The sequence below is a fragment of the Myotis davidii genome, unplaced genomic scaffold, assembly GCF_000327345.1.
Source record: "Myotis davidii unplaced genomic scaffold, ASM32734v1 scaffold309, whole genome shotgun sequence".
In the NCBI taxonomy this organism is placed as follows: domain Eukaryota; kingdom Metazoa; phylum Chordata; class Mammalia; order Chiroptera; family Vespertilionidae; genus Myotis; species Myotis davidii.
The window spans coordinates 1,912,840-1,925,792 of record NW_006383013.1 but is presented as its reverse complement, the minus strand read 5'-3'; the positions used below and the strand labels follow the sequence as shown (position 1 = coordinate 1,925,792).

Here is a 12,953-nt window from a genome sequence, read left to right as displayed (position 1 = left end):
AAATTACATTATAAATATGAGTCTATTTCTAGGCTCTTCTTCTGTTTCAGTGATAGATTTCCCCCAATTTTGATTACTATAGCATTATAGAATTTCTGTAAGTCAGGTGCTCTAAATCTTTTCCTAGATTACCTTGGATATTCTAAGTCTTTTGCATTTCCATATAAATAAAAAAATTTGGTCAATTTCTACACAAAATCTACTAGATTAATAATTGATATTGCACTGGATATTTAGATCAATTTATATCAGTTGTACATATCAAGAGAATTGATGTGTACAATATGTCTTCTAATCCATGAACATGACATATCTTTCCACTTACTTAGATCTTTTTAAATCTTTCAGTAATATTTAACAGCTTTATCTGTATAGGTATTGAACATATTTTGTTGAATTTACCCCTAAGAATTTTATATTTTCAAATGCTATTATAAACAGAATTTTAAATTTCACTTTCCAAGTATTTCCTGCTACTATCTTTAAAAATGTTTTAGTATATTGATCTTGTATCTCAAGATATTGCTAAATATATTTGTATGTTCTTGTATTGTGTAGATATTTGGGAATTTTCTATTAACCTGATGTCTACTAACCAAGAATACAGACACTTAACGTCTTCCTTTCCAATTTATATGCTTTTATTTTATTTGCTTTACTGTACTGCTTAGGACCTCTACTACAAAGGGAATATACGTGGTGAGAGCAGACATCTTACCTTATTGCTAATCATAAGGGGTATGTCTTCAATATTTCACCATTCAGTATGATGTTAGAAATAGATTTTTCATAGAAGGCCTTCATCAGATTGAAAAATTCCCTTCTATTCCTAATTTGCTAAGAGTTTTCTCACAATGTTAATTTTATCAGATGCCTTCTCCTCTTTTTTTTTTTTTTTGCAGCTAATAAAATGATCATCTGGTGTTTTTCCTTTTATTTAATATGAACTATATTGACTAATTTTATTTTAAATTTTTTTATTTTATTGACTTTAAAGAGAGCAGGGAGAGAGCAGGGATTTGTTTTTCCACTCATTTATGCACCTATTGGTTGATTCTTGTATGTGCCAGAACAGGCACGGAACCTGCAACCTTGGCACATGGGGACAATGCTCCAACCAAAGGAGCCATCCTGGTCAGGTCTTAACTGATTTTCAAATATCAAACCAACTTTGCATTACTGGAAAAAATCTCACTTTAGTCCTATGTATTATCCTTTTTACATAAAAAGGGACTCTATTTGCTAATATTCTTTTAAGAAATTATGTATCTAGCCCAGCTGCTGTGGTTCAGTGGTTGAGTGTCAACCTATGAACCAGGAGGTCATGATTTGATTCCTGATCAGGACACATGCCTGGGTTGTGGTCTTGATCCCCAGTAGGGGCATGCAGGAAGCAACTGATCAATGACTCTCCCTCATCATTGATGTTTCTATCTCTCTCTACTTCTGAATCAATAAAATATATTAAAAAAAGAAAATTTGTATCTATGTTCATTAAGACATTTGTCTGTGATTTTCTTTTTCTTAAATGTCTTTGTCAGATTTTGGTGTAGTAGTTATGCTGGCATCATACAATAAATTGGAAAGTGTCCTTTCCTAGATTTTTGAGAGTTTGTGTAAGACTGGTATTCTTCCTCAAATGCTTGATAGAGTTTACTAGTGAAACCACTGGGCCTGGAGTTTTCTTTGTAGGAATGTTTTTTGTTACAAACTAAAGGCCCAGCGCATGAAAATTCATGTACTGGAGGGGGGTCCCTCAGCCCAGCCTGCCCCCTCTCACAGTCCGGGAGCCCTCAGGGGCGGGAGGTGACCAAGTGATCAGGGGAAGGCAACGCCCCCATCACACCTCTGCTGCTGCCACTGCCGGCAGCGCAAGCCTTGGCAGCCCTGGTTACCTGAGTCTCAGGCCAGCCCTGGGCGGCTAGGGGGCTGAGGGGACTGGGTGCCGCTATTTTGAGGGTAGGGCAGTCAATTAGCATATTCCCTCCTTGTTGGCTGTGGGCGCCGCCATCTTTGCAACAGCATGGCAACAGTATGAGGGTTAATTAGCATATTCCCTCTTTATTAGAAAGGATTCAATATTTTTAACAGGTATGGAAATATTCAAAATTTGTACTTTAGCTTATATCAGTTTTACTAAGTGTTCTCTTCCAATAAGAAACTCAGACATTGTTTGTAAGTTGTCAAAGCAGTACAACAAGATTGTTAATAATATCTTTTTTTCTTTTTCTTTTTAAAGTGGAATAGCATGAATATCACCTAAAACCATTTTTTTAATATTTTTATTGATTTTTTATAGAGAGAAAGAGAGAGGAATAGAGAGTTAGAAACATCGATGAGAGAAACATTGATCAGCTGCCTCCTGCACACCCTCTACTGGGAATGTGCCTGCAACCAAGGTACATGCCCTTGACCGGAATCGAACCTGGGACCCTTGAGTCCGCAGGCAGATGCTCTATCCACTGAGCCAAACCAGTCAGGGCAATAATATCTTTTTTATGCCTTTAAAATCTATAGTGATATCCGTCTTTCCTATCTCATATTGGCAATTAGGGTTCTCTGTTTTTTTTCTAGATCAGACTACGTAAGGGTTTATCAATTCTGCTATCTTATCAATGACCAATTTGGGATTTTAGTAATTTTCTTTATTTTTTAAAATTTATTTGATATCTGTCCTTTATTATTTCCTTTCTCCTACTTACTTTGGGTTATTCTTCTTTTTCCAGTTTCATAAAATGGGTATTAGATCAGTGATTCAATTCTGTTTCCTAATATAAGCACTTGAAGATATAAATTTCCTTAGAAACACTCCTTAACTAGATCACACAGATTTTAATGTTATACTTTTATACCCTTCAGTTCAAAAATTTTCCTTCCTGATCTCTTCCCTCACCTGTGGATTATTTAGAAATATGTTAATTCCTAAATATTTAGAGATTTTTTTCTATTTTACTGATTTCTAACCTCCATGTGGTCAAGGAACATACTCTAATACTCTATATGCTTTTAATCCTTTTAGCTATATTAGGATTTGTTTCATGCTACAGCATATGGTCTGCCACACGATCTTTCATTTGCTTATGCCTCTACACCACATAAAAAAAACCCTACTGATGGCCAAGCCATATAAAATGAGTGGCAAAAAATGAACAAAGGACAGAACTCACTGATTTTTAAATATTCTTGTTTAAGATTTTATCTTTTTTGTTTTGTTTTTTCTAATTTCAAAATTGATGCCATATACTCTAGGAAGCATATTCCTTGACTGAAAACTGGAGAAAACTTAAACACTAAATATGACTTTCATTTGGAAATAAGCTACAAAGTTGACTTGTTTTCCTTTAATTAAATGGCAGTCATAAGTTTTCCTTTAAAAAATAAAAAATAAAAATATATATATATTTTATATATTTCAGAGAGGGGAAGAGAGGGAGAGAGAGATAGAATAATGAGAGAGAATCATTGACTAGCTACCTCCTGTATGCCCCACACTGGGGATCTAGCCCAAAACCCAGGCATGTGCCCTGACCAGGAATCGAACCATGACCTCCTGCTTCATAGGTCAACACTTAACCACTGAGCCATGCTAAATAAGCAGTTTTCCTTCTTTTTAAAGAAAAATTAGATTTACGCTTTAAAAGATTTAAGTGAGAGATCAAGTTTACCTTCATTCTTAAATGTAGAAGCAAAAGCTAGATAAAGAACAGCAGTTGCCAACGGGTGGGCTGTGGACCACTGGTGGTCCGTGAGGTCCGAAAGGTTGGCTACCGCTGATAGAGAATGTTTCTTATTGTCCTCATTTTGCTTTTTAAAGATATATAAAGCAAAGGGGATGTATGTAATGTCTGAAACCAGAGGGTGTGAGTTTAGGTTGAAGAGTTTTGTTGTAGTTGGAATCTTCAGTTGGATAAGGCCATCTCAGCTCTTCCTCTAAGACCTTTCTTTCTCTCCTCTGCCAAAGTGAGCAGCCACGGGTATTTTGCATATTTTTAGTTTCGTGGCAAATTGGAAGTAGTTCTACTCAGTCCCATAAGGTGCAGAGCTGCATGCCCAGGTATGTCAAAGCCAAAACCAAACTTAACCTCTTATTTGAATCTAACATGGGCAGGCTTGAAATTTCATTAATATTTTGGTCTTTCTTACATAGCCAAAGAAGAATACTATTATTATCAGTTGAAATGATATATCTGTAGTTATAAGTAAGCACATAAATCCCAAACTTCGTTTGTAAAAAGTTGCTACAGAATAATGTTTTGATAGAAAACATTTTCATGTTACTATTCAAGCGGAGCCAAATTGAAAATGATTCTATGAAGTATCATGCATATTTAGTCTGTGCATGATCACATACTACGCACATGGAAAAAATTGCTCAACTTTTAAAAATCAGTTACCGTGTTCTTCCTGTCAATAAGCTTCTTCTTGGGTTTCCCCTGCAGAAGTAGAAAGGACAAGTGGGTTAGAGCACATCGCGGCTGTTCTCTCTGAGTTCACACACTCACACCTGACATTTGTATTGTAGAGATTCAACATGGAAGTCTGCCAGGAAGACCTGTTGAGGCAGAAGCAGCAGAGAGATGACGGAGAACATGCCCAGAAAAGAACAGAGTACCCGGAGCTTGAGGGAGGATCAAAACCCAAAAGGGATAGAACAAATGAATTCTAGAGAAAAGTTGTAACAGTTACTTGCATGTGAATATCCAGTCACAAATCAAGTCACATTGTTCTTCACAGCAATCATGCGAAGGAGGTTACTATTAGTCCCATTTATAGAAAGACCATTTTATGACATGCCCAAGGTCGGAGTTTAATAGGCTTAAATCTGAACCCAGGGCTTAAGTTTCACACTCCAGTACTCTTTATGCTTTCACTGAACTGTATTAGGAAAAGAAACCAATCTCCATTCTTACGAGGTCCAAAGAGCTGCTCAAGAGAAATACACTTTCTACACATGATGCTTGCTCTCCATCACTTGGGCTCTAACCAAAGCAGGTGAATGCCATTCATGTTAAATTGGCTTTGTTTTTTCCTTTAAAAAATTTTCTCCTCATTCAATTTACTTTCACCTAACACTCTTTTCTTAAATTTCCCGTTTTACTTGTACTCATTTGTAATTGTGTATATGTAGCTCAGTACAATTTTATAACTGTGCAAGTTCATGTGCCCAATGCCAGGCAAGATACTGAACAATTCCTTCACCTCAGGGATCCCATGTTGCTCTTTTGTGACAACACACTGCTTACCTAGCCCCAGGCTCTCTTTAATCAGTTCTCTATTCTAAAATTGTATCATTTCAAAATATTATATAAATGGAATTACACAATGTGTAACCTTTGGTATTGTGTGGGTTTTTAAGACAAAAATGCAATCAATATCAAGATTTTCTACCTATAAAAAGTCAAGTGACAAGTTTGTCTTCACCAGAATGCTTTCTTTTCCCTCCTATGTCTTCTATTCATGCTAATGTCCTCATATTATCCTATTGTCATCAGAAAGTCTCAAGATTATTTTAACTTTTCCATCATATAATGGTTTTTCCACTAATTTGCAATCATGACTTCACATTACCATCACCTACGCAGCTTTTTAGTAAATACTAGTACTTCAGAGTTTGGGGGTGGGACCAGGGGATAAACATGGTTTACCAGATCCCCAGGTGTTATTAATCTGAAAGGGTTAAAATTATCATCATAATGTATGAGAGTATGTAAGATACTGTTTGCCAGAGCAGGGTGGGTAGGTGAGGGAGGAGTAGAGGAGGCCAGGAAAGAGACAAAATTAACCTATAAGAAATGATTAGAGAATTAGTTTGAAAGTAGTTCTGACAATAATACAATGGAATCCACAAGAGGGAAAAACATCAATTCAAATAAAAGAGAAGAGACTTATTGGAAGATGTTAGTGCTTGCAATAAATACAATTTTAATTCTTCAATTTTTCCAAAGCATGTTTTTGTATGTGAGCATACCATGTAGTATATTCTTGATACTGACAAAGGTGAACATAACGAAGTACTTACTCATAAAAGTCAACTTATAAAGTAGATAGACTAGTTAGAAAACAGGCAATTATAATATAACTAGAGGCCTGGTGCATGAAATTCATGCATGGGGGGTGGGGGAGAAGGGTGTCCCTCAGCCCGGCCTGCACCCTCTCGCAATCTGGGACCCTTCAAGGGATGTCCAACTGCCGGTTTAGGCCCAATCCCACGGGAATCTCTGGGGATCAGGCCTAAACCAGCAGTTGGAAATACCTCTCGCCCCTAACCACTCACCTGCCTGCCTGATTGGCCCTAACTGCTCACTTGCCTGCCTGCCTGATCACCCCTAACCACTCTGTCTGCCTGATCACCCCTCACCACTCTGCCTGCCTGCCTAATCGCCCCTAACCACTCGCCTGCCTGCCTGATCACCCCTAACTGATCATCTGCTTGCCTGTTGCCCCTAACCACTCTGCCTGCCTGCCTAATTGCCTCTAACTGCTTGCCTGCCTGCCTGATCACCCCTAACTACTCACTTGCCTGCCTGATCACCCCTAACTGATCTCTGCCTACCTGCTGTCCCTAACCACTCTGCCTGCCTGCCTAATTGCCTCTAACTGCTTGCCTGCCTGCCTGATCACCCCTAACTACTCACCTACCTGCCTGATCACCCCTAACTGCTCTCCTGCCTGCCTGATCATCCCTAACTGCTTGTTTACCTGCCTGATCGCCCCTAACCACTCTGCCTGCCTGCCTGATCAGCCCTAACTGCTTGCCTGCCTGCCTGATCACCCTAACCGCCTCTGCCTCAGCCCTTGCTGCTACGACTTTGTCCGGAAGGTCATTCAGCTGTCCGATCTAATTAGCATATTGTGCTTTTATTATTATAGATATAGAAATTTAAATAGACTGAGGGATAAAGAACCTCTCCTGGTCTGGGTAAGAGAATGGAGAACATAATTAGAAAAAGAAGTTAGGAATGGACTAAAGGTCATTCTGAGGTACAGAGATATGTAAAGATAAGGAGGCATAAAAGAGCATGTAGATGTGGTCTGGTTGGCCATGGGTTGTGTGGAGAAGTGAAGATTAGACTGAAAAGCCTGTCAAGAGTAGATCATGAGGGGCTTTCTTTGCTAAATAGGGAAATTCAGGGGTTTTTTAATCCAAGTTTTTGGAATACAGAGTTTTAACTGGGGCCTGAAGAAAGAATTCAGGGAGTAGATAGGAAAAATATTAACTGAAATTTAGCATTTCTTTCATATACATGCAGGAAACCATCCTCAGTAGTATTACCGTGATTTCATTACCCAAAGAAGTAACATCTTTTTTCATATTACTTTAGAGTTGTTAAGAGGAGTCTCAAAATATTGCCAACACTTACCATACTTTTGAAATTATGGTGGTTATAAGACCCACTGCTAGGTCTTGTTATTGAATGTGTTAACTAAAAAGCACAAGTTACATTTCAAATTTTTTTATTGCATGCTAACCCTAGCAGAATGTTCCCTAATTCTGGCTATTGTGGTGCTCTGCTCTCCTCCTCCCTCATGGGAAGCCCAAATATGGAAAGACCTAGACACAAGCCCAGAGTCCACATCAGTTCAGAAACAGACCAATACTACCCGTGAGGAAGCTCATATAGCCTGCCTATCCTAAGCAAACAGTCCACTACTTACAGATATGACTAGAAATCAAAGATCATCAAATACTAGTATTTGAGGAAATATAACAGTACAAACTAGAAAGAATGACATAAACAAACAGAACTAATCCAGAAGAATTAAATATAATACAAAAAAAGCCACCAAAATCCAGAAAAGAACACTAAACAAACTAATTAAGAATATTAAAGAGCCCTGGCTGGTGTGGCTCAATTGGTTGGGCATAGTCCTGTGCACCAGAAGGTTGTTAGTTAGAGTCACAGTCAAGGCACATGCCCAGTTTGCGGGCTTGATCTCCAGTAAGGGGCATGCAGGAGGGAACCAATCGATGTTGCACTCTCCCATCAATGATTCTTTCTCTCTCTCCCTCTCCCTTACTCTTTCTCTAAAAATCAATATAAACTGTTCTTAAAAAAAAAAGTCAAAGAGATGTGAAAAGATATCACATCGATAAACTATGAAAACTAGTCAGAAAGCAAAAACAGTTCTTTGATACTAAAATTATACTTGCCAAAGTAAAAAAAATAAATTGAACAACCCTCTTCTGTGCTGGTCTTAAATAACCAAACGGGTAAGGCTGAAGTTGTTAGAGTTTAGATTTATTTAGAGTTTTTGGAGACAAAGTTCAAGAAGTCTCCCAGAATTTAAATCTAAGAGATAATGAGATCAAAAGTCTGAGAAAAAAAGTAAAGAACTATGAAGGAAATAGCAAAAGATCCAAAATTCATCTAACAAAGTTCCACACGAAGAGAAAAGGCAGGATGAGAGGTATACTTCCTACAGTTGAAAGACTGAAATCTTCAGACTGAAAGTACTCATCCACTAAAAACCAAAGGAGTGAAAAGTAACACCTATGAACTCTAAGGACGGGGAGCCGCATAAAAAAACCAGGCTTCTATGTTTTCTAAGTAAATCTGAAGGTTTCTTTCATTACAAGTTGCACAGTGTAATTAGTTCATCAATGGTAATAACCATAAAGTTACAGAGAGAAATGGTAAATCCCATATATTTCCTGATAACAGATCATGAAATTGCAAGAAACAGCTGAAATCTGGGTATCTTGTTTAAGAATCCTGCGAACCAATCAATGTGTTTCTCTCACATCGATGTTTCTCTCTCGCCCACTCTCCCTAAAAATCAATGGGAAAATGTCCTCGGGCTAGGATTAAAAAAAAAAAAAAAAGAGTCCTGCATAAAGGACATGTACCCTGAATTGAATATAGGTTTCTCTAAATAACTAAAGTACCTTATTTTCATAGTCAATTACTGAACTGCACTGTAATGCAGCTATGTCTCAGCGGCAAGAAAAATATGTGGGACTGAGCGGTCTCTGATTGCTATGCTATTTGAATTCCAATGTCTGTTTTCCATCATTGCCCCCTATTTTCCCTTGTATTAAGGTTATCAGTTGTCATTTCTTACAATTCTCAGTGTATTTATTTTGTGAATTACCTCCCCTCCACCTTTTCTAATCTGATCATTCTAATCTCTTCTGGTCTGGAAAAACAGATGATCATGTCTGCAAAAATTGTGTCTAAAGTAAAAAGGCACTGAATAAGCGCCTTCCTTTAAAAAGAATTAAGTTTAGGGCATCTGTTAAGTTTATTTAAAGATCTTTATGGTTTAACTTTTAAAATTAAAAGATCTTTAGAATTTAAAGATCTTTATGCTTTAATCCCATGTAATATTTGTTTTATATTCCAAAACACCAAAGTGCTAGTCATTTGGTTAATAGATTAACAAAAAGGCATATTTGTTAGAAGATAAGCACATATTCCCCTCTACATAAAGGCAGCTTGATTAGTTTAACATTCTTAGCCTCTGGAAATGTTACAAAGCGCTGAGAGTGAATGAATTCTGGAAAAATGAGCTATTATGTTGTATTTTCTGCAAGGCCCTTTCTATCAAAGCTTTTACATAAAGAATTTTATAGAGCTGTTTTTCTTTCACTGTATGTTCTATTCCCCAGTTTTGTGATCTAGTCCTACCAAATTTATAAGAATAGCAAATCCCCACCTGTCTGGGAAGAGACGTGTTGCCAGCATATAGTTCATGGAGGTTTTGTGTTCAAGGTAGGACCTGAAAGACAAGGAAGGAACTGGTTATTTCTTAAGCTTATTGAAAACAGAAACTATAGAAATAAAACCAGGAATCAAGCACAGAAGTAGCAGGTTACTAATGTACTGTTTCTAAAGTGGCAAAGGAGGAGGCAGTTGCTCAAATTAAAATGATAAAATAGCCCAGCCGGCATGGCTCAGTGGTTGAGTGTCGACCTATGAACCAGGAGGTCACGGTTCGATTCCCAGTCAGGGCACATGCCTGGGTTGCAGACTTGATCCCCAGAGTGGGCTGTGCAGGAGGCAGCCAATCACTGATTCTTATCACTGATGTTTCTATCTCTCTCTCCCCCTCCCATCCTCTCTGAAATCAACAAAAATATTTGTTAAATGATAAAATACTAGAGTAGCAGCAAATATAATACAAGGAATAGAGGGCTTATTTAGAAAATAAGAAATAAAAGCAGGAGGATTTCTTGGATTACTAAAGGTGATAAACTAAATTCAGAAAATAAAACTGAAAATGAAAACAAAGCCACCAGCAAAAAAAATCGTATCTAGCTGACAGAAAAGGCCAAATGAAGCTGGAAAGGGGGGATGCAAAAACATGAGAATGTGGATGGAAGATTGTTTCAATCAAGAAATTCCTCAAGAGCTTTCAATGGCTCCTTGAGGCCTACTGCTGGAGGCATACACGTTCTCTTCCAAGTTTTCAAATGGACAATCTATACCACACTTTATCCACACAGTTCCCCAACATGGATCCTGCAGTAGAGCCAGGCAAGTCTCCTTACGGTCCTCTCACACCACACCTCCCACTGATCCTTTTGCCTCTGTCTGGATACGTTCAGACCTATTCTCCAAAAGTAGCTTGGACCACCCTGCTGCAGGGAGCCTTCTTGATATGACTGTTCCAAGTCTACAGAGGTGCCTTTGTCTGAACTACCCTGGCCTTTAGTGTATATCAGAGGGACCTGTCATATACTGTCTCAGAGAGTCAAGTTGTTCTTCTCAGAAAGCAGCATGACGAAGCAGGAAAAAGTAAAATCTGGAGTCAGAATTCCTGTGTCAGGTCCCACTGTGAGATCACAATCAAGTCACATTACTGAGACATACTTTCCTCATAATTAAAGTGAGCAAAACAATGATGTGTTTAAGTACATTATAATTACATAGAGCTACAAAAATCTGAACTATTTTTATCATATGTATACACAATTTCTCCATAATCTTACTGTTAATTCTCAAAGAGCAGGGTTCCCATATAATATTTGGTTTATAATCCAAAGTACCAGGAAATATTAATACTTGGTTAATACTCAATAAATATGTATTAATACAAATTGGAGCAACGGGGCTTCACTGAAATTTAAAACTTCTGTTTTTAAAAAGCCACTGTTACAAAAGTGAAAAAGCTAGCCACAGACTTGAAGAAAATATTCACAATATAAATAGCTGAGAAAGGGCTTGTATCGAAAGTCCTTCACAACACATAATAAAAAGATAAAAATCCGCCCTAGCTAGTCTGGCTCAGTGGATAGAGCATAGACCTGGGAACTGAAGGATCCCAGGTTCGATTCCAGTCAAGGACACATGCCCGGGTTGTGGGCTCAATCCCCAATGCTGGGCACGTAGGAGGCAGCTGATCAATGATTCTCTGTCATCATTGATGCCTCTATCTCTCTCTCCTTTCCCTTCCTCTCTGAAATAAAAATATATTAAAAAAAGATAAAAATCCTAAATTTAAAATAGAAAAATAAGATACACAAATGGTCAACAGAATACAAATGCTCAATATCGTTATCCATAGAAGAGCAAGTTAAAACCATAGAGATATGCTACTACTAGAACGCCTAAAAGTAAAAGCCTGACAATAACAAGTGTTACCAAGGATGGGGAACAAGTAGAACTCTCATACATTTATACTGGTAAAATGGTACTATTACCCTTTATCCCTTATTACATGACCCACCTATCCCATTCCTATGTATTTATCCAAAAGAAACATAATCATATATCCATACAGGGACTTATACATGAATGTCATAGCAGCTTTCTCCTTAACAGCCCCAAACTGGATCTAGCCCAAATGCTCCACAACAGCCCAATGGATAAACAAATTGTGGTATATTCATATACTGAAACAGTACATAACAATAATGACATAACTATTACTTTAAACAACAACATGAATAAATCTCAAAAACACTGCACCAAACAAAAGAATCCTGACACCAAAGAGTACATACTGTATGATTCCATTTCTATGAAATTCTAGAAAAACTAGAGTGACATACAGCAGTAGATGTCTGAGACTTGAGGTAATGGGGGACTGACTATTAAAAGAGACAGAAGGGGACTTTTGGAGGTGACAGAAATGTTCTGTATCTTGATTGTGGTGATGGCAGTGGTTTAACTGGTGTTTATATTTGTTAAAACTGATCATCAAACTGTACACTTAAAATGGATGCATTTTATTGCATGTAACCAGATCTCAGTAACTAAAAATAAACAATATATTGCTTAGGCACACATATAGATGAGAAAACATTTTTTTCCCAAATCAAGGTAATGATAAGCACAAAATCTAGGAGTGTCCAATCCTGAGTTAGGATGGTAGTTAGGAAAGAGGCAGGGGATTAAAAAAAAAAAAAAGAGGAGGAATGCATAGGTAGAATTTAATTATTGTTAATGCTCTAGTGCTTGGGTTGGTGATATTCATAGTCTTATCTACATTAATAAAAGACAAACATGCAAATTGACTGTACCTTCGCTACACCTTAAGCCACACCCACCAGCCAATCGGAGCAACTATATGCAAATTAACCCAAACAAGATGGCGGCCGGCAGCCACAGAGTTGGAGCAAGCAGGAGGCTTGGTTGCCCCAGTGATGGAGAAAGCCAAGCTTCCCGCCTGCCGCAGCTGGCTCTGAGCTCCACTCAAGGCAACAAAGTTTCAATTATAGAAGATAAACAAACCCCAGATACCTACTTTCAGCCGGCCGTGGCCACGGAGCTGGAGCGAGCAGGAGCCTTGGGTTTAGCTCCAGTGACAGCAACAAAGTTCCAATTATAGAAGCTAAACAAACCCCAGATACCTGATTTCAGCAGGCCAGGGCCTCAGACCTGGAGCGAGCAGGAGTCCGGCTCTCAGCTCCAGTGATGGCAACAAAGTTTCAATTATGGAAGGTAAATAAATCCCAGAATAAAAAAAAGAAAGGAGAGGCTGGGAGCTTCAGTCACCAGCCCGCCTGA

General features: G+C 38.1%; 1 protein-coding gene across 9 annotated transcripts in view; it reads right to left on the bottom strand.

The window, feature by feature from the left end:
* The window catches only part of TTLL5 (tubulin tyrosine ligase like 5), a 269,203-nt gene that overhangs the window by 175,374 nt on the left and 80,876 nt on the right, over positions 1–12,953 (bottom strand). For all 9 annotated transcript variants that reach the window (XM_015558041.1, XM_015558046.1, XM_015558042.1 and 6 more), the window contains 2 exons: positions 9,658–9,720; positions 4,395–4,433 (listed from right to left, as the gene is read on the bottom strand). In XM_015558041.1, coding sequence (XP_015413527.1) covers positions 4,395–4,433; positions 9,658–9,720 — 102 coding nt within the window. The remainder of the gene's footprint in view (positions 1–4,394; positions 4,434–9,657; positions 9,721–12,953) is intronic.